Below are 27,952 nucleotides of genomic sequence, written 5' to 3'. Positions count from 1 at the left end.
AGGACCTGTCTTCATTAAAAATTGTTTTGTGTCTTCATGGTAATCATTTTTTTACTTTAAAAAATATGATATTGCTATGCTTCAGAAAGTAGAAGATTTTCCTCAAAACTGCCTTACTGCAGTCTGCAAAATCTCCTATGCTTTGCCAGTTTAAGTGGGGAAATGTAAGCAAGTCCATAAGATACGCTGTGGCTGTGAGCTGATGAATTTTAACTTCACAAAGAACAGTAGGCAGTAGATAAATTTGGTTTTAACTATTTTCAGTCTTTGAATATGGATGCATTAGCAGTACTAGATTACATATTATATTACCCATCTTTTTATGTTTTTGAGTGTCTGCCTAGATATGAACTTACGTTTTCACTGGGGTAGAAATTGTTTCAGAGTTCAATGAAAAATGTCCCTTAGCTCCCTAAGGAAACATATTGAAATTCTTAAACAACTTTCTTCTATATTTCAAATACAGTAACTTAAAAACTGAATAGACGTTTAATGTTTTTTTAAAATGTTTAATGTTTGCACATAGTTGAAGTGAATTTTACATTTATGATGGATATTGGTCATAAGCTGTGCAATTTCATGATATAAAGACTGGAGAGCATCCAAAGGAGGGCTACAAAGGTGGGAAGAGATCTGAAGGCAAGATGTGTAAGGAACAGCTGAGGTCCTTTGGTTTGTTCAGCCCAGGGCAAAGGAGCTGAAGGGAGGCCTCTTGGTGGCATACAACTCCTCAAGAAGGGAGCAGAGAGGCAAACTGAGCTCTGCTCTCTGACAGCAACAAGAGAATGGCATGGAGCTGTGTGAGGGGAGGATCAGGTTGGAGGTTAGGGGAAGGTTCTTGACCAGAGGCTGGTCAGGCCCTGGAAACAGGCTGCCCAGGGCAGTGGGCATGGCCCCAAGCTGGTGAAGATCAAGGAGTGTTAGGACAGTGCTCTCAGACATAGGGTTTGATTTTGTGTGGTCCTGTGTGGAATTAGAAGTTGTGGTGATCCTGGTGGATCTCTTCTAACTTGGGATATTCTGTTATTCTGTGATTTCCTGGAAAGGATTTTTCTGCTTCAGAGAAATTATACCACGAAACAAGGTAATAGCAGTGCAGTCATTTTATTATCTTCTCAGTATGTTCTTCAGTCTTAGCTCATAGTTTTAAGATGGAAGTGTAATTTTCCATGTTTGACAGAATGAATAGTCTAAATACACCATGCCTTTAGAGTGAACTTGCTTTTTCTGTTATTTTTTGGTGAGAAAACATGCCTGACTTCTGGCAAGCAGTGAAATGAAACTTTCTCAGGCAGGTTTAACAACTGCAGCATCTCATTTCTGATCTCTCTATACCTTGTAGAGTTTGTTTAGGAACTTGTGGTTGAGTAGCAAATGCTGAGCTACCTTGAAAAGCTTTCTTGTGCTAACATAACATCATCTTGAACTGTATGTAATATGTGCTCAGTTTTCAGTCGGAGTCCTTCACTGGATTAGAATTGCTTCTACAGCTGGCTTGGCATGGTGATGGCCTCCATCTTGATGTGAAAAGCTGTGTCTTAAGGCTAGCAAATTATAAGATATTTTTTCTTGGAGTATATAGTTTGTTCATATTCCAGTGAAAATTGATGTCTTTAATGTGTACCAGCTTGCTCAGATTTTTATTTCTGATAGCCATGCTGGTTAATGTAACTTGGCATTTGTCTCTGGGTAATGTTCACTAGAAGTAGTGAGCATAGATAATTAACTAATCTGAAACTGTGACTTGAGAACACTGATAAAATACTGTACTGCTGCTGTAATTTAAGTTTGTATCAAAACCTTTGCAAAAGCTTTTTTAGACACAAAAGTAGTCCGAAAGATTCTATTTCTACTGATTGCATTCATTAGAGCTGACACAATTCTGTGTGACAAGCAGCTTTGGAGACAGTACTTGGGGCCATTTTCCTTTAATTGATGATTTTAAATTGGAAGTCTTTGTAATAAGATTCCAGATCCATTCTTCTTCTGGAAAATTGCCCTGTAGCTTTATTGAAGAGGGGGGGAAAAAAAAAAAAAAAGAAGAAATTGCATGCTTGTTCTATTTTTATGGCATGAGGCACAATGCTGTGGTTGGGGAAAATATTCTTCTATTTTTACAGCTTTATATAATTACTTACAGCAGACCAGAGTACTTCTTTATACTCTGTAGTGTTCATCCGATGATGAAACCTGTTCTGGTCATTTCATGAATTGTGACAATATTTTGCTCAGGAAAAATGTTTTGAACTTTAAACTGTCAAGTAATGCCTTCCTGGAACTTCAGATGTAATATTACAAATAATATAGAAGTCGTTATTGCTGCAAACATTACTTAAATATTCAAGTATTTGTTAAGAGTTCTCTTGTTAAGAACTCTCTTAACAAGAGAACTTTAACAAGAGAACTCTTGTAGATTTGTTGAAGGTGTCTGAAACAGCATCCAGTTTGCTGGTTTTAATCCTAATGAGGCAGGAAAGGGCAGTAGAAGCAGCGTATCATAAGGAACATACAAAGCTGAAGTTGATCTTGATCAGTGTAATTTCTTGAATTTAATGATTGTTGCATGGAAAATAAGGTCTTCTGTAAGTTACATGACTTAGTGATCTGTCAGTTAAAGACCAATGTTGAAAGTAAATTTGAACAATTTATATGACTGATTTGCTTAATTTTGTGCATGTTTCTTTTTGATTGAATTTTCCTTGTGATTTCTGAGACTTATTTTTTCTGAGATTTATTTTTTAAAATAGAATACTTCTCTTTATAGGAGTGAAGAAATTCCTGAACCGTGCATTTACACTTCCCTTCTGCTGTTTTGCCTGTAATGAAGGATAGTTGTCCTATTCTCTTAGTTTATCTTCTACTGTTTGTGGAGCAGGGTTATTATCAAATAATAATAATAATAAAAAACCTATACACAGAATTACCGTATTTTAATCTACTTTTATTTTTAGGGGAGAAAAATGCATTGAAATTACACTTACAAATAATAAATCTGTAGAGTATTTTATTCCTCTCCTTTAGCATTTTGTAGGTAGAATGCTCTCTTGTGTCCTATAGAAATTCAGGGCACACGTATTGAATTCCTTTGTCTGTTGTTCATGCCATCTTCCAACTACAGCTGAACAAATTGAGTTTATTGTGTTGGAGGTTTTTTGCTGCTCTTTTGTTTGTTTGTTTGTTTGTTTTAAGATTTCAGGGATTATATAACCCAAAATAATCACAGGACAATTTTTTTTGTTCTAATTCTTCCATTTGATGCAATTTTTAGGATGTCATTTTCTTTCATTATGCTCCTTTGGTATGACGTACCACTTGCAATGCTGAGGTAATGAGATGCAAGGCAAATTCAAAATTGTTAAAGAATTGTCGTTGACCTTATTATTATGACTAATGTGCTTCATGTATTGATGTTTTTTAAGTGAAGGAAAACATGATTTCAATTAAACAGTTGTTAAAACTTGTTCTAGGAGAATGCATGATTATTTTCATGCTTTCACGAAGCTGTTACAGTAGCATACTCTGGAGGCCCTGAGGCACTGGCACAGGCTGCCTGGAGAAGCTGTGGGTGCTCCATCCCTGGAGGTATTCAAGGCCTGGTAGGATGGGATCCTGGGCAGCCTGAGCTGGTGTGTGGCAGCCCTGCCCGTGGTGGAAAGCTGCAACTGGATGGACCCTGAGGTCCATCCTAAGGGGATTTTTCTTTATCAACAGAGGATGGAGGTCAGATGTAGAGGCCTTGGCAATCTTTAGCTGGTAAACATGGATATCATCTAATAAATATCTAGCCATATGAGACCTCTTGTGTACCTGTAGGTGTGGATCTGAATGTACAGCTGTTACAAATTGGCAGATTAATTAGCTTGTGTTGATCTGACATCCTAGCTGCAGATCTTTAGGAGAAAAGAATTTATTATTGGCTTTGTAGCTAGTATAAGAGAGCATCTTGCTATATAATGTGCACTCTGGCTTGGTTTCAGTCTATTGTACGATGTGTAACTGTGATACCAGGAATTGACATTTGATTGGGCCATTCTAAATAGGCTGCAGGTCAGGATAAAATATTAGCTGATCGTGTATTTGCATCACTCATGGGGTTTGGAGTGGGATGGGGATTACTTGTTTGGTTTTGTTTCTTTCTAATGAGGCACTCTTTAGGTTCCAAGTGGTTTCCTGGAATGATTTTCAGCCTGTTCTTGTTCTTAAACAACCTTATTGACTGTGACTGAAGGTAGGAAGCATTTTGTGTTTGTTTCTGCTTCATCTCTCACAGTGTAAAGTGGGGAAACCTTACAAAAGGCAGAAGATTAGTATGGTGCCAGAGGTAAATGTTGTATCATGCTTTTTCAGCCATTAATATGGTAATGTTTTTTTTTTTTTTTTTTTTTTGTACAGTTGCAAATGAGGATGTTAGGACAAAATGAGGCACTCTCTGGAGAGTCAATTCTCTACTGGGTAGCTAATGCAAAGTTACAAGGATTTTGTTGTGTATGGAGAATTTTGAGAGATGCTTGTGATACAAGTTGCTAAGATCTCTGTGGAAGTAAATGTCAGAGGAGAATTCATGATTTTAAAAAAAAAGAAGAAATTGTATGGCACTGCTTGTCTGACTTAAGGGCCTTAATGCTGACATTAGGATGTGGCTTTACTTTCTGTTGAAAGGTCCCTTCTAAACCCCTGTGCTTCTCTATGTTGCCGAGTGATTGAAGGTAGGTGAAGTGAGTCTCCCGATCTGAGTTTGTCTACATGAGATTCGAGAAATGTCCTGGAAAGTACAATTCTTAATTTTCTTTCTCCTTCAGGCTGTGGCTGGTTTGTATCCCTGCTCCCCCGTTTGGTTTAAAATTTATGAAAAATATCTTGGGTTTATTTGAAGGTGCTGGTTTTCTTTCAGTCTTCACAATTTATGTACTAATAGCTTGCCTGTACATAAATCACCTTTCTCATGTGATCTCCCAGCATCTCCTGTCAGTGGTATTTATCTGCCACAATTTATATCTGTCAGCATTACATTCATCTCATACCACCATGGTAGAAGGCAAAATTTAGAATCTGTGTTAGAGTTTCTTAGACTTTCCCATGTATTTTATGGGGTAAGATGTAGGAAGGGCAGATGTAGAAAAATTCTTGAATCCATAGGCATGCCACGTTGTACAAATTGTGATCAGTTAAAAAAAAATTCAAAAAACCTTAATGTTATAAAACCATTTTATTAGATAGAAAATAAATTGGTTTTCCTCCTATCTTTTTTAGAAGTCTAGACATGACGTACAGTAATTAGGAATGGTCCATAACTTTTTTTAGTTGTACCTTTATTGTTTATAACAGCTGTCTGGTTAAGGCATTTTTAATGCAAAGTTTTCACTGTTGCAGCAAATAAAACTCAATGACAATATGAGTATTATATAGAAAACTTATTTTTTATAGCCTTAGAGAAATTAAGTTGAACCAGCTTAGTTTTGGCAGCAGGTAAATTTAGAAAAAAAGGGAAGAAAGTAGATGGTACATATACTAAAGTCAGAGCTTTTCATCTGTAATGTATCAAAAAGAACATTGTTCAGTTTATAGTACAGCTGGTCAGTTGTTTTTTTTCCCTGGAAGCAGCTGTTAGAGGAAAGGTGAGTCTTGAATGAGACTCCACGACCAGGTTGGATGGGGTTTTGATATCTAGATCAGGTATCCCAAAACCATGATCAAGGAGATGTCCCTGCCTGTGGCAGGAGAGTTGGAGCTAGATGGTCTTTAAGGTCCATTCCAACACAGACCATTATTTGATTCTATGATTTCGTAAGTACAAAAGAAGTCTTAATTGCATTTACTGATATTTCAGGGTTCTTCCATGCCACCAGAGTGTTGCAGAAGGATTTGAGAGGCTTACTGTTATTCTTCAGAACTTTAATTTTCTTTCAGTTAATATTTGCTTATATCTGTGCCACATAGATTTATTTACAAATGGTTTTTATAATATTTTTCTAATGCTTTTTAATGCCTTTCTTAATCTGTTTTTCTAAGAATACAAACAGAATAGAATATATTTATATAGTGGAATATATTTGAACATCTAGGTTCAAAATCAATTTTTGTAAAGCTTGCAAAAATGCTTTTATTATGTTGCTTTTAAAGCCTTATATACTAGTTCCATACAAGTTGCCACATGATGTTTTCAGCTTTATAATGCTTTCTGCTTGTATGCAGTTTTTTTTTTTTATTAACACAAACAGTTCCATATTAAGCTTTAATTACGGAAGTCTCAACGACTACCAGAGTAGAGAGTAATATTCATCCAGGTAACTCAGAGTAACAAAATACTTTGTGCAGTGCTTTCAGATATAGCATCACGTTGCATTTGTGAATAACAGCTGGCAGGTATCGTTAGTGTTGGTGAAGTACTTTATAGGGTCACTGAACAGAGTAAATACTCAGTTTTAGGGGCAGAGGCATATCTGAAGGATTTGCTTTTCCAACGTCATTGCTAAGAAATGTTCTAGTTCTGTGAAGAAATGTCAAATGTTGCAAGACTATGCATGTTATGGAGAATCATTCAACACAGGAAATATATTTTAAACCTAATGGTTATTTTCTGCCTTAATATGGTAAATTGACTTTATAAACACTTCCAGGGACCTCTGAGTCTTGTGGTTGTTTTCTTTTTTTTTTTAAGCATTAGATATATTAGTATGTTAAAGATAACTTTCATTGGTGTGAAATATGGGTAATGCCTCATGACAGGACCAGGTTTCAAATAGTACCTTTCTTGGAGATAACTGATGGTTTTGACATGATTTGTGATCACGGTCCAGCATTGTTCCATTTAGTACAGTTCCTTAAAAGGCTGGAAACAGGCGTTTTTGTCATCTAGCTGGAATTTCAAGCCAATGAAGACTTATTAGTCCAGTGATGATTTTATAAATAGAACTTTGAGATGTTTGTTGTGAAAACAGGAAGTAGTTTTGAGAAGATACATTTAATGGAATTTATTTAAAGAGGAAAATACTTACAAAAACTTAACTATCATTATTCATTTCTATCGTTATTCATTTCTAGAGCACTAAGTACTTTAGAAGTATCTCATAGAGAGCATTTTACGAGTTTGGGATTTTGAGCAATAGAAAATGCTGAGTACAAAAAAAAAATCAACATTGTGTATTGTTATTTCAGATAAGGGCATCATCTTAATTTCATTTCAGAATTATTAGTGGGTGTTCAAGAGGAAGTTCGGTTTTAAACTTTAAATTCCTTGACTTCAAACACATCTCAATTTTTTTTTCATCCATCTTCCATTCCTTGCTAATAGCGTTGCACTTTTCTACAATTTTGGAAAATCCTGGAAGTCTGATCCAGGAATCATCAAAGCCACAGAAGAACAAAAGAAAAAGGTAAAGCTGTGAGCATGTCAGACTTGTTCTTCGGGTGCCTTCTGCCAGTTGGTTGGGGTATGCGGTATGATCCATGGCTTTTCAATGAAGTGCTGTGTAAGAAAGAATCTGAAATGTTGAACATTTCGCTTGTCTCCCAGGTTTCTCTCTTCTGTTCAGAATAAGCATTTAAGCCTAGCTGCATTTAGGTTGTTCTCAGCGAGAAAAAAATTTGTTTTCAATAGGAAAAAGTTTAAAAAATCATTGGATAAAAATGTAAAGGTTTAGAATTTTACCTTACTGTAAGAAGTGACTCATTATGGGTTAAGTGTTGCTGGTTTGATGCTATAAAAACTTTCCAGACTTTAAAGCACTTTTTTTTCTTCTTATGTTTGTAATTAAAAGCGTGAAGTTGTTGAAGATTTCAAGTATAAAACAGCCCAAACCACTGGCAGTCTTGCTTTTTAAATAAATAAATATTAGAGGAATTATTGATGATCTTATGAGATCTAATGTTTTTCATCACTAATGACATTACCTCTAATTTCTGTGCATTCTCAGCAGCCAAACTGAGCACTGACCATGCCAAATGCACCAGAAACGTGTTTTTTTTTTGTTTCATTCTAAGTTTTCTGGAAGCTCACATATGACCAAAAGCTGAGCTCTGTGTTTCTATTTTTTGCTCACTTGTGACAACAGCTGTGTGGATTACCATAAAGCCACTTGGAGTAATGGCCTTGACAAGTGAGAAGATATCAGCGACTTTAAAAGATGGTTGTGATGGCTTGAATGATTTTTTTCTGATAGACTATTACTGAGTTCTGTTGATCGGTGTACAAGTTTTCTGTTACTGCAAATTTGCCAAAGTAAAATCCAGGCTAAATTCTCTTTCTTCGACAGGGCTAAATTAAGTCCACATCTGCTTATTGGTTCAGATTCAGCAAATTGCAGAAACATGCAATTCATTTTATCCACGTGCACCAGTGGTTATACGTGGGTATGAAAGCCTTGTTGAACTGTACAGGAATTGTAAAAGACAACTTCCTCATTTAGATGCATATAATTGTTAATGTGCTAATGCAACTAACCCAAGTGTAAACTGATTTATTATTGGGGGCATAAACCTCTGTAGTTTATGTCTTAATGGGGTGCACTGTAGTATTTTCTCATACTTTAGTACTCATAATTTGTCTCCAAGTGTGTTTACACTGTTTGCCTTTAGCTTTTCAATAAGTAAGCAAAAAATTCTTTTAATTCCAGATGACTGAGTTAAGGATGTTTGGAAATGTTGCTGTAAGCAGCATTTTCAGATGTTTATTCTTTGGATGATATGTCTTTTTTTTTTTTTTTTTTTTTTTTTTTTTTCTTTTTAGCATTTCTATATTACAAAATAACCTGAGTTTTTCTTAAAGTAAGTCAGTCACTTTTCACAATCAAATGTTAAAAATTTGAAAGCACAGAAGGTAGACCCCCAGGTCTCATGAAGCACAAAAGTATGTTTGTAACATCTCCTCCTGGATCTCTCTGTGTTGTAAGTTCAAAGGAAAACTTGATTTGAAAGCATTCTATATGACCTTTTCAGCTCTATTCTCATGAGTTTTAGGATGTTGCTTGTGGCTATATTGAACTCCAATGTTGATCATCGCATGTGAATTCCTTTGTGTATCTTGTCACTGGTGTGCAGTACAGTGCAAACTCCCACTGAAGTCAGAGGAACTACTTGTGGTTGCGTGGAGTGAGAGTCTGGAAGGTTGCTTTGATGGAGATGAATTCTGCACCAAAAGCAATGGAACCACAGCAAGCAAAGCAAAAGAAAAGTCAAACTTCCAGAGCTTAGTTAAGAAATGTTAGAAAATTGTATCAGACTATTCCTCATTCATCTGAAATCAGCAGGAGAAGCGCTAAGACACTGTTTACCCCTGGACTGTTGACTGTAGCTTTTCCCATCTAGTTTGAGGCTAAGAATCCCATAAATGTTCCTGGCTAATTAAGTGTAGTACTGTGGGGAAAGCTTCTGCACCTTCGGTCAAGTTAGTGCTTGTCATCTCATTAGGGAAGTGACAATTCTATTGCTGCGATGAAGTAATACTTGTAAGAACCATATTACTCCTTCTCCAATGAGAAGCTACGTTGATGCGTAAGCTATATGTTGTTTGAAAGGGAGCAGTAGATCTGTTTACTGTTAGGCAGTTTATGCTGAGTGAATTCCTTCTGGATCAAGGAAGGCTATTTTGGCAGAAGATGATTTCAGGATATTTTCCATATGTGACAAGCATCATTTAAAAGTCTCATGTGAGACAGATTTCAGCTGCTGAATTTTGGAATTTGTTGGAAAACGTATCATGGAGTTGAAGGTTTCTTCTGTTCTGTCAATGAAGTAGATACTGAGGGAGTGCACTAAATAAAAAGTTACCATTTAGTGTGAAGGAATAGGGGTGCTTTAGCTGATACCTCTTTATGTTCTTCAGTTAAGCCATGAATATAATATACTATCTGCAGGAGAAGGTTTGGTTTGCATTCTTTTCTTTCTAGAAACTTCAAGGTTTGAGGAAAGAGGCAAAGGCAGATTCAAGATTTTTGCTGTGTTACCTCTAGAAATGGTCTTTTTTAGACTAGCTGATCCTGCTACCTTCCTGAAAGGTCTTCATTGTGTTCCTCTGTAGAGATTTAGAAATCAGGCTTGAATTAACATTGGATTAACAGAGTATGTTTAAAATCAGTTTCAACTGAGTTTAACTTACTTCTGTATGTAAAGAGTACCTGAAATTCATTAGAGTTCACAGCCTTTGAGTCAGACACATTACAGTTCTTGTCAACATTTGTTTGTATGCTAAATCCTATTTCATCCTCTTTTTTTTTTTTTTTTTTTTCCTGCAGACAATAGTAGAACTTGCAGAGACAGGAAGTCTGGACCTTAGTATATTCTGCAGTACCTGCTTGGTATGTATATATATATATATTTTTTTCTGTGCCAAAACTGGATGATGCTATACTGAATGCACTCTTGTCTTTACTAATTCCAAATAAAGGGCAGAATTTATTTGCAGTCTTTGATTCATGCAGTATTTTCAAGGAACAAAAGAATTCACACACAAAGCCTTATGCAACAATAAGGAAGGAAAGTATTCATGGTAAATGAATGTGTTTCTTTTTTAAAAAAGGCAACTTCCTAATTATCAGGGCAGTCAGTATTGCGCTTTAATGATCTGAGCTGTGTAGAACATGAATGATGCTATAGTCTTAAAATCTGGAATATGATGGACAAAGGCAGCAACTTAAAATTGTGTATCTGTGTATGTCTCCAAATAGTTAATATCAGATCTTTTTTCTTTGTTGCTATTTTATATTTCTTTCAAAATAGGAACTTGAAAAAAATAGTTGAGAGTAATCGAGAGTTTTGAGTTGCAGTTGCTGAATAGCATTCCTGTCTTTAGAAAATAAGCAGAACAGTTTAGGGCTTCATTATGAATACTGCTGACAGAATCGTGGAACTGGAACTCGTTCTGTACATTCATTGCTGAAAAGCTGAAATGAAACTGGTTGCTGTACAAAGCTCAAGAGCTGGAGGGGATAGAAGAACGTTGGGGGGAAAAAAATCCTTTATGTAAGAAAATTAAGGTTGCGGTCTATGTGTTTGTGTTAAATAACATATAGGTTTAAGACTGATAGCTAAGATTGAGTTAAAAATTGAAGCTATCTGGGGAGTTAACAAAATAAGTTATTTTGCATTCAACTGTTCTTTTGGTGTTCTTAACAAATGTTAATAAACATTTCAGATACGGAAGCCAGTGAGGTCTAAACACTGTGGTGTATGCAATCGATGTATAGCAAAGTTTGATCACCACTGCCCGTGGGTGGGCAATTGTGTAGGTAAGTAATCTGCTGAAATCTGTAATAGATCAAGAAGACAAAACCTTCTGGAAATGATCCTGTGTGTTGTATGGGATTTGGCCTGTTCTTCTTTCATGGTGGAAGTGAGTTGGCAGAAAAACCATAGAGGACTTTTGGTAGAAGGAAGATAATTTTTAATGTTGGTCTTAATTTTTCTTTCTACATCTGATTCGATGTCTTATTTTTTACCTGTAGTGTCTGTTGTATACCCAGACTCAAAATTGTTTTCTGTCTTGTTCAGTTTCTTGCATGTTTATTTATGCTAACTTAAATTCTGATAATTTAAAAGGTTAGTTAAGCTTTTAATCCTTTCTACACTAAGAACATCTACTGATTCCACCACTGACTGCTTATCCATTTGCCTAATATAAATTTTTTGATCTTTCCTAAGAATTTTCTAGTGGGAAAGTGTACATAGTAAAAAATGCAATTGCAGTACAGATACAGAATGTCTTACTACTGAGATATTTCTTTTCTTGACCCCCTCACACCTTCCACCCTGTAATTCCCAGAATAAATTCATTTTTTCTCCCTGGTGGTAATATAGAGAACTGATACAAAACAGGAATCAAGTCTCTAAATGCTGCAATTCCCTGTCTTTCTTCTTGAAAAACTTACTTGAAAGCTATTATTATGCAGGGGTGTCATAGTGAGAAAAGAAATATAATTGCTTCATTTATTTACTTTTTTAAAGACATGAGTAGAGATAACTTTGATCTTGGGAGGAATTAGGACCTGGATTCATTAACAGAAGCTTCACTGTAGTCCCCTCAAGTATTAATAATAATAGATAGTCACTGTAGTTTGACTGTTCTGAAGGGACAGGGCAGTGCTGACATTTGAATTGTTAACAAAACACTCAGATCTCATGGAGATGGGCTCGGGTTGTTCCATTCTATGGAACAATTTTTTCCATATTTTTCATTTACTGCTATTGTCACTCTGTGAGTTACTTTTGATTTATATTTTAGATGTTTTACAGTGAAGAACTAAGAAATCATTAATGAACACCAGCGAAAAGGCAGAGTGGGCACAAGCTCAGATTTTGGAGACGCTGCTGATGACAGTTTGATATTTGTTTTGTGAGAGTGCTGAGAAGAACTTGTCAATGGGACAGAAAGATCCAGAGTTTTAACCAGTAATTTGAAAAGCAGAAAGATTGGGTGGGAAAGGAAAAAAGAGGCCTCTTAGTTTGTGAGTAATAAGAGAGTACGTGTGTAGCAGGATTGGGTTAGAGAGAGGTAATGTAATGGACTTTTTCTTGGTGTTTTTTGGGGGGTTCTTTTTAGAGTGGTGATGGTGATGATTTGTTGTTTTTCCCCCCCCCCCCCCCCCCCCCTAGAAACAGTAGATGAAAAAACAGAACCTTCTTGGTCTTGAACAAATCAGGATAACTTGATAAAAGTAAACATTAGGAAACTGGAAAATATGCTGGGAAAAAAAAAAAAGTCGCACCATGAGAAGGGAATGATGGTCTAACGACCTTATATGGCTTTTCTGCCTCCAGTTCATAGATGGTGACTATGAGCACAGGATTACAAAACAGAATCCATTCTTAAAACTGCATTCATGGCATGTTTCCCAAATAGGGAAACATGAATTGTGATGGAAAGGTTAAATTTGGAAATGTTTTGTATAGTCTTGAAATGTGTCAAAAGGACAAGAATTTTACTAAAGATAAGGTTGAGGAAAGAGTGTGTACAGACACTCTAAAAATAAACTCTTTGGGCTTTGTTTGCTATGCAAACAGATGAAAAGAAGGACAAGCTTCAAAAAAAAAAAGTTTGGCAGTAAGGAAAAATTATCTTTAGCGTATCTGCAACAGTGTCATTAACGTTGCATGTTGCAGTGAGCGGGTCTCTGACGGTGATTGATTGTAGCTGTCTTTCTAGTGGAATATCAGAATGACAATACACGTATTTCACAGGTGGTTATTAACTAATACAGTTAAGCAAATGCCATTTCAAATGCAAACTGTGGACTTGTAACAGAAATGTAGTTTTCAAAAAACAGCACGGAAGAAGCGATAACCAAACTTTTTCTTTTACTGTTACGACATGAGTTGTGCTGCCATAGAACTGAGATGCTGCTGAATGGAACATTTCATTGAATACCTATCAGTTGGGCCTCTTGGTCTGACCGTTTAACTTCCTGTTTCTGAATTTGTTTTTATGAAACCAAGCAGTTCCAAAAGTGCAAGTAATACCTTACGGGCATTCCCAACACTCCTCCTTATATACTCTTAGTTGATTGAAGGCAACATTGCAGCATATTTTACATCCAAAGGAACTTGTTTGATTTTCAAGGAAATGTCTTGTAGTCAGTCTAGCTTGCGTTTATGGGTGTTTTTCCTCATCTCTTTTTTATGTATAGTCATTCAGTTTGCTTGCAGAAAGCACTTGATTATTTTCTGCCTCCAGAGGATGCTCTTTATTTAGCAGGCAAAACATCTGATATAATGAAGTAAATATTGTGCTTGTAGATGATGACAGCCAAATCTTTGTAGCCCATTACAGTCTTTGTGGGTTTAACTTACAGCCTAGTGCTGTTAGGAGGTTAAAGCAATGGACATATTTTATAGATGGAAGGTTGAGTCCTTCAGAATTAGGACCTGCTTGTGTAAGAGACATCATCTTAGCTGTACTAACGTTTACAATAGAGCGTTCTTTTTAAAACTGATTTTTCTAGTTTTTAACTCCAGTTAAAATGTTGTACTTGTTGTTGTGCCATTCATTACGTTAGCCAGTTAATTAGGCCTTGTCTGAAGTTTTTATCTGACTTGTGCTACATGTTTTGGTTGGGCTTAAACACACTTGATGAAGCTAAGCTTTGAGTTAATTTGTTCTCAGCAGAGATGGTGTATTTTTTCATATTCCCATTCCTTTTAAGAGCTCTGCAGTCTGATTTTTTTCTACTGTCATTCTGAAGAAAATTGCATACTGATGTGCAATTCCTCATTGTTCTGGGTTCTGTAAAGCTGTTAACGACATTGTTCTAAATATTGCATATTAATAATTGTATTAACTCATGAGAGAGGATGCCTATAATAGGAAGTTAAGCTTCCTGATGTGTTTTGTCTTTTGAAAGTGGAATAATTTGATCTCCGTTGTTCTTGTGCAACTTTAGGAGCAGGGAATCATCGCTATTTTATGGGATACTTGTTCTTCCTGCTGTTTATGATCTGCTGGATGATTTATGGATGCATCTCTTGTGAGTAGATGTGGGGGGTTTGTTTGTTTTGTTTTTAATCACTTATAAATACTTCATCTCCCAGTATGGATTTCTACAGGGTTTTGCCTTATCAGTTTTTTATATTCTTTATGCTGGACTTGAACTGCATATTAATCATTTCCCATGTTAATTTAACTTAAAAGATCTTTTTTGTCCTGTTTTTTTTTGTCTTCCTCACAACCATGTGTGTGTCTATGTCATATATTCAGTGATTTGGAAAAGGAAGCCAGAACAAGTAAAACTCTTTTGGTACACTGCTGTTTTCATATTCCATGTAACGCGTTCTGATGTGAGGTTTACATTGATGTATAGTAAACATATCTTAAATCTTCTCTATGGTGTTTGTTGCTTTCTTTTTTTCTCAGACTGGGGTTTCCACTGTGAGACAAGTTATGCAAAGGATGGATTTTGGACCTATATTACACAGATTGCTACCTGTTCTCCTTGGATGTTTTGGATGTTTCTAAACAGTGTTTTTCACTTCATGTGGGTGGCTGTGTTACTCATGTGTCAGATGTATCAGGTATGGAAGAGCATTTCATTTGGGACTGCATAGGTATATCGGATAGTTGTTGATTAAATGTTCATGTTCATTATGCAAGACCAAGTGCTCAGTCTCAGCCACAGCTGCAGGAGGGAGGCATCTGTTGTCTCTGCATAATAGAAGGCATCACTCGCTTCTCATTCATTTGCACTTTTATTTTGTGCAAGAGATTAAAATACTTACCTCCCACTTTCCATTCTCAGAATGACAAAAAGGCAAAATAGACCAGAGAAAGGCAATAAAGACTAATAGAAGCCTAGAGGATAAAATCTGTGGGTAAAAGTAGGAATAATGCAGTATGTCATTAGCTGGGTGGTAACTTCAGATGGGATGCAGTAATTTCTTAAACTGCTTCAGGGTGATTCATCATCACATGACTTTACTGTAATCTGACCAAACCCATTTTTTTCTGTATCCCTTTTAATGAAAGACAAGTCATGCTGGAAGCCTTTCAATATTACTTGTCATTAATGAGCAGCCAGACACTGATTTGATCTGTCCACAGATCCTGGAAATAAAAATCACACTCTAAAACTTAAGTACAACTTCTTAGGAAATTGGGGTTTTCTCCTCCTTTCTGTAGGATGTTTATTAACAATATATGCCAATTTCAGAATCTTGTGTATGTGACATTTGTCTCAACCAGCAAAAGACCCTTAGAAAAACAAATGAGCAAAGATAACCATGTCATTTCATGTGGCTTTCAAGCGAGTTTGAACCACAAGACTTCTATAGCAAATGAGATGAGTGTGTAACTTTGCAGAGAGCCTTCTGTCATATTTGTTGTGACCCACTGAGCTCCACGTTGGGAATCCTTGTAAATATCATCTGTGTGCAGATGAATCTTTGAATTATGCAACACTTGGAAAAACACATTGCATTGTATTTTGTATCTTTAGTGTAATCAGACAACGTAGTCTTAGCACTTATTTATTAATCCTGGGAAAATAAAATAAACATACTCATGTTAATACAGTGTTGCACTTAGAAAACTTAGGATCTTGTTTGACAGATCTTTCTGTCCAGTCTGACATAGGAATTGATGAAATTATTCTCCAGATTATTTCTTTGGCTGTGCAGCTACACAGTCTCTGCTATTGCTCCTTGTTTTTTCCCTCCATTATCAAGTTTTTACTTGCCCTTTATATTGAACTGGCTGAGACTCCTGCCAAAGTACTACGTATGAAAGAAAAGTAATTAAAAAACTGTACTTCAACTTCAAAAGTTGGCCATTAACACCTCATTTATATACATGGAAATGAAACTCCACTGGGTTTCATGGAGGGAGAGAAAAATGCTTGATACAAGTAAATCCAAATGAGGCAAGCAAGCCCAAGTTTAATTTTCTCAGTGTTCATGTTTTTGTAACATGTAGCAGAGTTGATTTGATATTCCACTGGGAATTATAAGATTTTATCTTGCTGTAGACTATTAAAGGATTTCTCACAGTTCTGTTTCCAATTACACCACATTGCAGTAAACTGCAGTTTTATATGTACCCTGTTAGGCTGAAGTAGTTGGAAAGTTATTACATAAAATTGTATTCTTTTTAGCCAAACGACTGTGGTTTGAAACAAACAAACAAAAAAAACCCCCTTTTTCTAGTCAACTTTCTGTCTTAATGACAGAAAAGTTTGCTACAAAGTTTTAAACGAGAGGGAAATACAGCACTGTCATAATACCATACTATTATGAGAATATCAAGAGGAAAAGAAAGTGATTCAAATGCTGTATAAACTAACTCCTGAATCTGCTATTTACAGTGCACTTCAGTTGGTGGTTAATAACAGCATCTCTACCCTATGAACTAGCAAGGCACAGTTTGTTCAGTGATCATGATTTATTTCTGATCACTCTTAAATATTTTGCACAATCTGGTACAACGGTTGTATGGCATTTTATGTTGGGATCCAGCAGTTTCAGCAGGACAAAAATTGTTCTTCAAAGGAACAAATGTAAAAAAAAAAAAAAAAAATTCTTTTTCTGCCTGTCTGACACAGGGCTTGTTTGCCTGTTTTTATGTTGGCTAGATTGCTTACTTTATTTTTTTTTGTCTTCAGATATCTTGCTTAGGAATCACTACAAATGAAAGAATGAATGCAAGACGATACAAGCACTTTAAAGTTACAACCACATCTATTGAAAGCCCATTCAAGTAAGTTTTGAAGCGTAAACGTGCATTTCTCACTTGTGTTGCTCCTCATGTTTGAATTGTGCAGCTTTTTGAAACGGAACATAACTAAATACTGGTGGGGAGGGGTGCAGGATGTCCCAGGAGCTGAAGTGGATGCTGTGTAGGTAAGACACAGGCTTTTCATTATCGTGAAGAGTAGGGTATAGTGAGGTTCTAGTTTCTGTAGTGAGAAGAGTGCAAGCTAAGAGAGGAGAGCTACAGGATGGTGTAGCACTGGGATGTTTGCTCTTGTAGGAGGGGAATAAGGCAGAATGGACAAGCTTGTGGATCAAAGCAGGAAATAAATGAAGGCGTGAAGCTGGAATATTGGCGGGTTGAGGACATATTATGAAGGAGCAGAGAAAGGGCAGAAGCACATTTCATCCTGCAGTGAATGCTGTCAATTCTGTGGGAGCTGCTGCTCTTTCAGAGAGTACCTGAAGGAAGAGCAGGTAGAAATCCTAGTTGTATGTAGTTTGATTTTTGTGCTGGAATAGAAGTTTGTATGATTCTTTTAATATCTTTACATATAAAACCTTAATTGAGAAAAAGACAAGCACCTCTCTATAGTTGACATCTTTCCATAGAAAAAAGTTGTAAAACCAGGTAATTGCATTTTCTGAAAAAAGAACACAGAGCAGTGGGCAGGATAGGAAAAAAACTGTTTTTATCCCTATATTGATATCCAATTCACAAACCATATTTGGTGGAACAGCTGCTATTATAAAAAGGACTCATAAAAATTAACACCGTGTATCTAAAATAACTAATTGGCATCACCTGTCAAATGAAGGAGTGGTCATCTTGTTGTTTTGACCTTTTCTGGTGTGTTATTACATAGGCTTCTCTTCCAGAAAATCATGAACATATTCAGCCTGTGTGCAGTTACTAAAAAAAAAAGTGTTGGAGTTCTGATGCAAGCATCTTAAACACATGATGGTGAACTAATTCAGCAGCAGAAAGCCCTTGAACATGTCATCTACTTCCTTAATGCTTCCTTAATTTTGTGCTGTCTAGGAACTTAATTGATCTTAGACCCACAGCTGTGAACTAGGTATGACAGAAATAAGTACTAGGAAAGATAGAAGTGATTCTGAGTAAGAACAGTGGATAGCTGAAGGAATAAGAGAGCAGGTAGCGAAGGAAATGTAGTGTCATGATTGTGTCCAAGGACAAAAATTCATCCGTATAATGACTTATTTTAGAGCTTGTTCCATCAGCAAGCACTAAGCCAATTTTTATCTGAATTGGTTCTGTGCAGTTGGGAACTTAGGGTGAGAAACTGAACGTGTACAAAGAAAAAACAACGTACTTTGTTAGAAGAGCTTTGCTGTTACTTACACGTATTTCTGTTCTGTTTTTAGCCACGGTTGTATAAGGAACATTATAGACTTCTTTGAATTCAGATGCTGTGGTCTTTTTCGGCCTGTTATCGTGGACTGGACGAGGCAGTATACGATTGAATACGACCAAACGTCAGGATCAGGCTACCAGCTGGTGTAGCACCACCTTCATCCTGTGAGCATATCATATCTGAGTGGTGCCTGAAATTTTTCTTTCTCTCTCTCTCGAAACCACATCCCTTGAAGAATAGCATGCTATGTGTAGGGCTGGTGATGAATCTTAAGGTACCTTCTCTTCATCAGAATTTTATTAACAAAAGTAAAAATGGACAGAATAAACTGCCAAACCTGATAAGGAAGAGGAGGAAGATCAAAAAGGGATTTTAACAGTTCTTAACATGAGAATTATTCGCAACAGCATATTCACAGTATTTGTTGCTGGTTTTTTTATTTAAGATCTTTCACAATGGAGCATGACATTATTGAAGTATTGACATAAGTAGTTATGTTGTGCTGAGCAGAAAAATTCATTTCCCAATATGAATAATTCCACTGAAATGAGAATCTAGAATATAAAGCTAAATTTCATGGCGCAAAGTTCACTGATTGCTTTGGCGTAGTTCCTGTAATGTGTTTTTTTTTGTTTTTAATTACAGATTTTCTGTAGTATTATGTACATTGAAAAATGTGCTTTTCAATACTGTGATAAACATCACGTGGCGGGGATCCCCTGTAATGTTCAGTTATAGCAGTAATGCACATCTGGTAATGCTAAGAAAAAAATACATTGCCCACATTTTTTGGTGATTATTATTGTCACCGTTTACTGGTACAACTAAATACTTGTGGAAGCCCTGTTCTGAGATTGTATAGTCTGAAATAAAAGATTGCACAAATAAGGAAAGCTCTTCTGTCAAAGTTGAACCCGTGCTTAAATGCATGATGCACCTGCAGAAGTAGGTTACACTATATAATGTTCAGGAAAAAAAAAAAAGTAGAAAATAAATCATTATCTTTGAAGTAAATGGATAAATGTTTCACAAACTAGCAGTGCTTCAGTACTGGCTTTGGTCCCCAGACAGCACAAGGTAATGTGGCTGCAAATGTGTTCTAAGAGTAGTTGCATGGGGGAAACCAAAGATGTGAAAACAAAAATCTCAGTTATAAAAATATAAAGTAAAATAGTTTCAAATCAGCTGCAAATGCAGAAGAAGCCACAGTCATCTGAAATGATTCTTTTGTATGGGTGTAAAATAATGGAAACCAAACTTTAAAAAGAAAAAAAAAAAACAAAAACAAGAAAAAAAGCATATCTCCAAAATAACACACGCACATAGAAAATGTGTTGCAACATTCTGAAGAAGGTGGTGTATTGGCAAGTGGGAATCACCCGTAGTGTTTTTAAGTTCTCATGCTACAGAAATGTCTGGAAGGTAAGGAATCAACTGAAATGGCATTCCAGGGGGGCTTTTCTTGAATGTGATGCACTGATTTTTGTCATGGTGTTTTCATATACTCTTGTGAATTGTTCACTGCTTCCTTAACTATTGTTTACAGAGAGACTGAGAATCAGGTTAGTTCTTTTCTAAGTGCTGTAGCAACCTAGTGGTTCGAGAATCCTGTGAGGGGAGTCTGGGGAGGGGACCTGAAAGCCGATGTCTGAGACCAGTGTAAAGAATGTGTATCTGTACATAAATAATTTATCAAATAGTTTTCTCTCTGTGAGTGTGTGTTTAGTATATTTAAAGCTGCTCATTTTCATTTTATCCAACCAAAAAGTATAGGAAGATATCTAATGAGCTTTTAGTGATGTTAAATATTGCTGTTAATAGGCGTTACGCCCTGCAAATTCACTGCATGTTTGATGCTTGGCAAAATTAGCGTTTTCTGTCAGACGCAGATTACAGGTAATAAAGCAATCTAGTGGTATTCCCGCCCCTTGCCTTAGTAAGAGGAGCAGTGAAACTGTAAATAGTTGATGTTCAGTATTTGCAAGTAAACATTTTTTTTTCTGTAGTAGTTTGTGGATCTCGAGACACACGCTTAGTTTGCAAGTACCAGATATCAGGATTTACAGAAGTGCAGCATTAAAGTACTTGAATGTTTGATACTGGAACAAACAACATCATCGTGGACACAGTTTGGATGGAGAGGTGTGGGTACAGGGGAGGCAAGAAGCTTTGCTGTTCTTGTCAGACAAAATTGCAATCCCAATTCCATTTCAGTGAAAACAGTTGCTATCAGTTCCTCATCTTTTTTCGTAATCTCGAAACAAAGCCTGAAGACTTTGCAGCGTCATGTATTTATTTATCCGTAATGTTCTGCATACTTGTTCACTTCTCACGTTTCTGTTGGGGTTGGTTGACTTGAAGAACTGAAGTCCGCTTTGTTAAAAGCCGCCTCGCACCAGAAGAGCGGTTCAGCACGTGGTACAGGTTTTGGTTTTCGTTGTCCAGTAGCATTAACTGCCATGGATTGTCATGCAGTCCTTTTAAAAAGTTTGCAGAGAAGGTGATCTTTGGTAATACGTGGTGAAATTCTGCACTTTTCACTTGGTAAGAACTCTCTGATGGTTTTGTGAAGGCCTGTAGAATTGGAGCAATATTGATTGTTATTAATATTAACCTGTGTGTGGATTTGGGATGTGAAGTTTCCAGTGCAGACTGACTTGTCTTGAGTAACACTGAATTTTTGGATCAGGAGTCATAAAATTGCGCAGCGGGGGGAGCCAACTATGCAGCATTTTTCTGTCAAGTTATCAAACTTGCAATTCATTTGTTGAACCAAAACTGCACTGCTTCTGAAACTCGATGAAGCTCATCCAGACCAACAACAGATCAGACCAGCTTGATCTGATCCAGGTAGAATAAATGGGAATTTTGTCTTGGCCCTAAACATGTGCTGTTCGTTTGCAGGTTTCTGTATTCTTTGATGTCCACCAGATTATTTTTTTTAATTAATGTGTAAAACAGCATCACTACATTTTAAGCTATGGATTTTTTTGTATATTCTTTATTTATAACTGTGCCAAGTATTATTTTAATACTGTCAAGATCTTGATGTATTACATTGTGAACAATAAAATCTGTAAAATGTTTAATAAATTAGCTCTCCTTACATAAATTAAATCTGTTAAATTTTGTAAGTTATTAATCAAATAAATATTGACTCTTAGATGCAGTGTTTGTCTTGACTTCTGGTGTGGTTATGACAGCGCTGGCTTTGTCCATTCTCAGAAGTCTTTCTGGAAATGGACGTCACTGAGAGGAAGCACTTCCATCATGTAACAAGGCTACAGAAAAGTGCTACTGTAGTTGTCTTTGTGTCCTCAGCTGTTGGTGGATTCAGCTCCTAAGTTTGAGCTGGCCCAGTCCAGGTTACTCTGCAGTGGGGGGAAGCCTTGTGCCTGACAGGGGACTCTTCGGCTGCATTGAGCACTGCTCTGCCTTTGCCTCAGCCTCTGCGTGGTGCAGGAGGGAGATGCAGTTTGCATCTGGAATTAGTCTTCCTTCTTCTTGCAACTGTTTGCAAGGGAGCCACATCTATCACAGGTGTCTGGATGGACTGTTTGTTGCTGGTCAGTGACAGGCAGAGCTGCTGTCTACAGCTGAGGCAGAAAGCATCAGTTCATTATTTCCCCTTCAGTGTCTTTTTTTCCTAAGTATCAATAAGGCAGACAGCATATTGTCAGTGTTTTCCAGTTATAGTTCCGATCTTAGTTGCAGTACTCTGTGCACTGTATTCTCTGAAATGCTTTTGATGCTCTGTTTGGTCACTCTGAAAAAACCTCAGCTGTGAAATGACCTTATGAAACTGGGGTCTGGTGAGGAGGAGAGGCCTTTTCAAACTCATCTCACTAAAGCAGGCCGTGCGCACAGACGTCAGCTGAAGCAGTGATGCTGCTGCACGCCTCCCTGCGCTTGGTTAGAAATAAAGAGATCAAAGGCAATGAAAGTCTTAGCAGTACTGCAGGATTTTAGGAAGAACACACAGCATAGCCTTTACTGAGCTAAGTTGAAAGAGCTTGTAGATATTTCTGAACTAAGTAGATTTCATGCTGTATTTCTGGCCTGCACACGGTGACCAAACATTGTTTGGTTTTTTTTCCAGTATAAGTGTGAGCATAATTGTATTTAGGAAGTTTGATCAAATTTTTTTCTCTCATTTTGTTGTTAGCTCTCAAATTCGCATGTGAAGAGTAGCTCTGTCCTCAGTTGTGAGACATTCTACACATTTGAGATGGTGGCATCTGAACATGATGGCTACAATGACAAAACCTGCACTAAGTAAAATTTCACTTAGGAGCAGTGGCTTATATGCTATTAAATGGTCGTAATTTACAAGAATTTACTGAAGAATGTCTTTCCTAAAGGACCCTGAGTTTGTGCACTGAAAGCAGTTTCTTGTGACTACTGTATATAGTAATGCAAAAGTCTGGTAGGAGCTTATATAAAAACTTAGGACTTAACTACAGGAATTCATTTTGAGTCGCTCTGAAAGTTTATTTCAACTTTTTTTGTTGTTGTGTAATGGCCTTCTTCCCCTTTTCCCAGAGGCCAGCTTCTCAGCTCTGTGCTTAGCACAAGGGCAGACTCCCTGGAGGCCGGTGATGGTGGTGGAGGTGTGAGCCTTTGGTGTGGTTGGGACGGCTGGAGGCGCAGGAGCCTTCCTGCACCAGTGTCAAGTCAGCAAAGGAAAAAAATCACTTTGTAGCAGAAGAGTATTAAATTCTTCACTATCAAGGACCGAAGGCTTGCGCTGGTGCTTGTGCTCTCACTGCTACCCCAGCGTGTGCTGCCTGTACACTACTGCTGTCGTTCTCAGTTGTAATCTTTCCCCGTGTGTGAGCCATGCGAGCTCTTGGCTCACATTTTGATCTGCCTGTCTGCTCTTCCTCGTATCCACATTGTTCCTCCCTAACTCGTACAAAATTCTCTTTGTGGATTACTTTGACTAGGACATATTTTTCTAATCAGGCAGTTGGCTGGCGCTGCTGCACTACCTCAGACTGGAGCGGTAAACGCTGCTTGAACCTCTGCCTGAGCCCAAGCTCACACACGATTACCATTTTATTGCAGCATTCCTAGTCGTGCTTATGTCTGCATGAACTCACTCTGTAAAGGCTTTTTTTTCCCCAAAGGTATCAGCCGGCTCCCAAAACCAGACGGTTTCAGCTCTCATCTTTTCTGTAACAACTTCTGTTGGGCAGGATGAGAAGAGAAACAATGTCCCACATCTGCCCCAACCACTGCTTGGGCTGTAAGTGCTGTAACTCGAGTCTGCACCTGACTGACCTCCTTGCTGTGCTGGAGTCTATTCTGCACTGGAAGGGCTGGGAAGAAGCTCCTCCTGCAACCTGTCACCTGCTGCAGCTCAGGTGTGCTCCTGAGGTACAGAGTGTGGGATAAGGATTCCCAGATCCTCAGCACTTCCTCCAGTAGGCAGAAAGTTTGTGAAGGGATGTAATGATGGCAGCCTGGATGAGGATCCTGAGCACACCAGTGAAAGTGTTTCTGGTGCTCAAGATGTTTTTAAAAACAAAAACAGCAAAGCTATTTCTACTAATGCTGATTCCTTGCAGGAACAGGAGGCAGCTTCCCTCAGCCAGAGTGAGTGACTTCTGCCTCAGTTTTAGTACCTCATTCTCACATAAGGCTGCTGTGTTGGGCTGAACCTGGGGCTTCTGTTGAGGAAGTGACCCCTACTTGCTCTACAAGAAGTGAAAGTTGAGGTGCTGTTGACTCAAGCCTAGCAATATCAGTGGGAGATGCTCCAGCCCCTATGAGTAGCCCGTCTCTTCTGGGAGCTTTTCACTTAAGATGTGACAACAGCACAAAGTAATTTCAGTAAGCCTTCAGCAAATCCTATTATGACATTTAGCAGATTCAAAGACCCTGGCACACAACTGGTATGATCACACTAAATCTAGGCTACGTGTGACACGTTTATTTGTCTGTGCTCTTCGCCCAGCCAGCTTGACCCCATGTCCCACTGTCTACCCCAGTGCCTGAAGGCAGAACTGTTCTGTTGTGGCACCGCAGCTGCAGACCCCAAACAATCCTCCTCTGGCTTGAGTGAATGGAGGACTGTAAAACTACTGGAAAAAGGTCAAAAGCTTCTCTTAACATTGTGTTTCACATGTTTGTCCAGCATGTCACCAGGGGTAGGGGTGGTACTCATCTGTGCCTGTTAGTGCTTTGCAACCATCCAAACCCTGCACGTAACAAGAACTCAATACCAAGGCAGGTGTAATCCCACAGAAGGTTCTGGTGAGCAAGGATTGCTTTCTCCTCCATAGTGAATCCAGGGCAGGGACAACTGCTCACTTATGTGTACAGCCAGTTAAATTCAGCACACCCAGCTCTACACCACTGCTCGCAGCAGCAGCAGATGAATGTCCTGTCCTGCTGTTGCATCCCTGTGGTAGTGAGGTGGTTACTCACCTCTGCAGGTTCCAGTCCTGCTAGGCTCTCAGTGAAGCAGTTGTCTCTCTATCCAGCTCCCCCCAGAGCACCCCAGTAACAGTATATGTAACAACCTTTTCACAACTGACAGCAAGATAACATTTGACTTTAAGATATGTCAACAAGCAAAGCTTTATTGAATTGATACACAGTATGAAAAGTGTGGTACATAAAGCAAGGAAGAAAGCAGTGCTTCAAAAAAAAATCATCTAAAAGTATGGCCCAAACACTACAGTCAACTAGCATCTGTCTCACAGTAGTTAGTAACATTTTGGAAACTTTCCTTTAGCTGAATCTGTGCAGAGCTGTGCAGGCTGTGCTGTGCTCCATCACTGGGCGTGAACGAGGGCTCCTGCTCCCTGCCCATAGCCAAATCCTTTAGGGCCGAAGTTCTTTGCGTAACAGCCTGCAAGACAGAGGTGCTGATAAGAGCTGAGGCTTCTGAGCTGTTCATGAAGAGCTGCGTTTTTCAAGGTTAAGACACTTGGCCACTTTCTTTATCAGAACACTGGAATACAAAGCAACCCCTAACAACCTCTTCTGGGTAAATGGCATGGCTGAACACCCACATCTCTTTCGTCAGGGTAGCTCCTGATTTAGGTGATGCTCAGTGAAAGCATTTCACACGCCAGCTCTGTGACTGAGTACACATCAAAGCACGCTGTCACCCAGCCATGGTGTGCGTCACCCATGGTGTCACAGGAGGTATGGCATGGTGACTGTTACAAAGCCCATCCTCTGCTTTCTTCCTTGACCTGTCTAAGGGCATGGGCTGCTACTACACAGCTCAGTATGTCCAGATCCAGCAAGGTTTTGCATACATATGCCACATTAGCAGACTCAGAACTAGCACAGTACTCAGCTCTGCTGCTGTGACCTACAGACCATTTCTATCATCGTGACAGAAGCCCGGAAGTTTCTTGAAACAGGAATAAATTCTGTCTCTGTCCTTGCACTACATTACCAGATGTGTGAGCAGCAGGTCGAGGCAGGTGATTCTGCCCCTTTACTCTTGCTCTCATGAGGACAGTACCCTACTTGGAGTACAGCATCCAGTTCTGGGAGCCCCAACACCAGAAGGTCAAACTGCTGGAGTGGGTCCAGAGAAGGGCCACAAAGATGATCAGAGGGCTGGAGCACCTCCCGTACGAAGACAGACAGAGAGCTGGGGCTCTTCAAACTGGAGAAGGCTCCAAGAAAACCTTATAGTGACCTTCCAAATACCTGAAGGGGGCCTACGGAAGGCTGGGGAGGAACTTTTTGTGAGGGCAGGTAGCAACAGGATGAAGGGAAATGGCTTTAAACTGGAAAAAGATAGATTTAGACTAGATATCAGGAAGAAATTCTTTACTGTGAGGGTGGTGAGATACTGCAACAGGTTGCCCAGAGAGGTTGTGGATGCTCCTCCCTGGAAGCATTCAAGGATGGGGCTGCGAGTAACCTGGCGTAGAGGGAGATGTTCCTGCCTATAGTGGGGGGGTGAGAATAGGTGATCTCAAAGGTCCCCTCCAACCCAAACCGTTCTATGATTCTAGGATTAAACAATCATCTTGTTTCTTTTCTCACCTTTACAGTAGATTTCTCCCTCTTTTTCAGTTAGGGTTGTAGATTCTAGACTTTTCCCACACTTGGCACATCGGAAGCAGTTCTTGTGCCATGGCTGGGGGGAAATGGAAAAGACAGTCTAAATACACAGAATGCCTCAGTTTGTTTTTAAAAAGGCGTTCACTAAAGATGACTACATCAGAATTGTTTACTTATACTGGTGCAATGAAAACCAGTCGGGGTGCACGCACCAGTAACCAGTTAGGAGTGTCTGTATTTTTGGATGGCACAAAGGCCTGAATTCCACACTGCTTCCTGCTTAAAGAAGTGTTTTGAGAGGTCCAAGCTTGCCTTGATCAATTCTGATCTTAGCTATTGAATAGTGAGCCAGACAGCTGGCAGAATGCATCACACGGTGCTTGCAGAGAACATGCCTGTTCTGCTGAACATTCAGCCCTTCCTGAGCTCTATGAGAAAGAAAAAAAACCATCATTCCCTCATCTGGAGGGCTCCGGTACTTTAAGGAGGTACTGAAGTTTTACTTCTGAAAAACAAGGTGAGAGCTCATTACCCAGCATTTCCATTTCAAGTTCAAAAAACTGAAGACTAGATTGATTTGATCATTTCCAATTCTGAGAAATGCAGTGTTAAGGACCGTGCCACGGTCAGTTCTGGACAGCACGCTCCAGGAAGCCTTCATAACATACTGCACTTACTTTGGAGTTCATTTAGCAGATAGATACAAAAGTCACACTCCCTTACCTTTCCGGCACCTATGACTTTCTCTGCCGCATAAACAGAATCCCCACACCGAGAACATTTCTCTGCACCTCCAAACTTCTGAGCAAATTTTGAAGTATTTGGGTTTGTGGTGGGTCGGTGAGGAGAGGGTGTGCTGAAAAAGGACATTTTGTTTTTGTAGTTTAAGGGCTCTGGCTCTTCCCGACAACACTAACCATGCAACACACAGAACAGAATACCATACTTTTTCAAAACTGAAGAGATGCTTACCAAGCAAGGCTTTCTCTTTTTTTCCTAGCTTCAGAAGACCCTAAGGAGCTACTGGAAAAGATACTTTTCCAAGGGCCCTTCCCCTTTTCACTGCTAGAAGCATGCTGATACCAAGGCCTGTATCAGGACACGGATTTATTTTAGCTATAGCAAGCTAAAAACAATTATGTTAAATTTCCATCATCTGATCATATCTGGATCTGATCAGTGACCCTAAGTACAGAGCTATTTAGCATCTCTGGATTTGCTCTGGCAGGACTTTTAGACAAAGTCAAGCAACAGTTTGGGAACTTGCATAAAATCATCTGTGAGGCATAGCTCAGGCGCTTTTCACATGCTTTGCTTTATAGCAAGAACTTAATCAGATTAGGAATGTTTACTGTTTAATAAGCCATTCG

General features: G+C 38.4%; 2 protein-coding genes across 2 annotated transcripts in view; one reads left to right on the top strand and one right to left on the bottom strand.

The window, feature by feature from the left end:
- ZDHHC17 (zinc finger DHHC-type palmitoyltransferase 17) overlaps window positions 1-20,550 on the top strand; it is a 64,522-nt gene extending 43,972 nt beyond the window's left edge. The window contains exons 11-17 of the mRNA XM_052668339.1: window positions 7,251-7,373; window positions 10,230-10,292; window positions 11,129-11,222; window positions 14,370-14,453; window positions 14,840-14,997; window positions 17,079-17,173; window positions 18,556-20,550. Coding sequence (XP_052524299.1) covers window positions 7,251-7,373; window positions 10,230-10,292; window positions 11,129-11,222; window positions 14,370-14,453; window positions 14,840-14,997; window positions 17,079-17,173; window positions 18,556-18,694 — 756 coding nt within the window. The 3' untranslated portion in view covers window positions 18,695-20,550. The remainder of the gene's footprint in view (window positions 1-7,250; window positions 7,374-10,229; window positions 10,293-11,128; window positions 11,223-14,369; window positions 14,454-14,839; window positions 14,998-17,078; window positions 17,174-18,555) is intronic.
- A 4,562-nt stretch (window positions 20,551-25,112) lies between these two features.
- Window positions 25,113-27,952, bottom strand: part of CSRP2 (cysteine and glycine rich protein 2) — a 132,803-nt gene continuing 129,963 nt past the window's right edge. The window contains exons 4-6 of the mRNA XM_052668366.1: window positions 27,306-27,438; window positions 26,565-26,658; window positions 25,113-25,404 (exon numbers count right to left, since the gene is read on the bottom strand). Of these exons, the coding sequence (XP_052524326.1) occupies window positions 25,328-25,404; window positions 26,565-26,658; window positions 27,306-27,438 (304 nt within the window). The 3' untranslated portion in view covers window positions 25,113-25,327. The remainder of the gene's footprint in view (window positions 25,405-26,564; window positions 26,659-27,305; window positions 27,439-27,952) is intronic.

This window comes from Tympanuchus pallidicinctus, unplaced genomic scaffold (assembly GCF_026119805.1).
Source record: "Tympanuchus pallidicinctus isolate F22 unplaced genomic scaffold, pur_lepc_1.0 scaffold8, whole genome shotgun sequence".
Lineage (NCBI taxonomy): Eukaryota > Metazoa > Chordata > Aves > Galliformes > Phasianidae > Tympanuchus > Tympanuchus pallidicinctus.
Note: the sequence above shows the minus strand (reverse complement) of the source record. Positions and strands in the feature narration are given on the sequence as shown.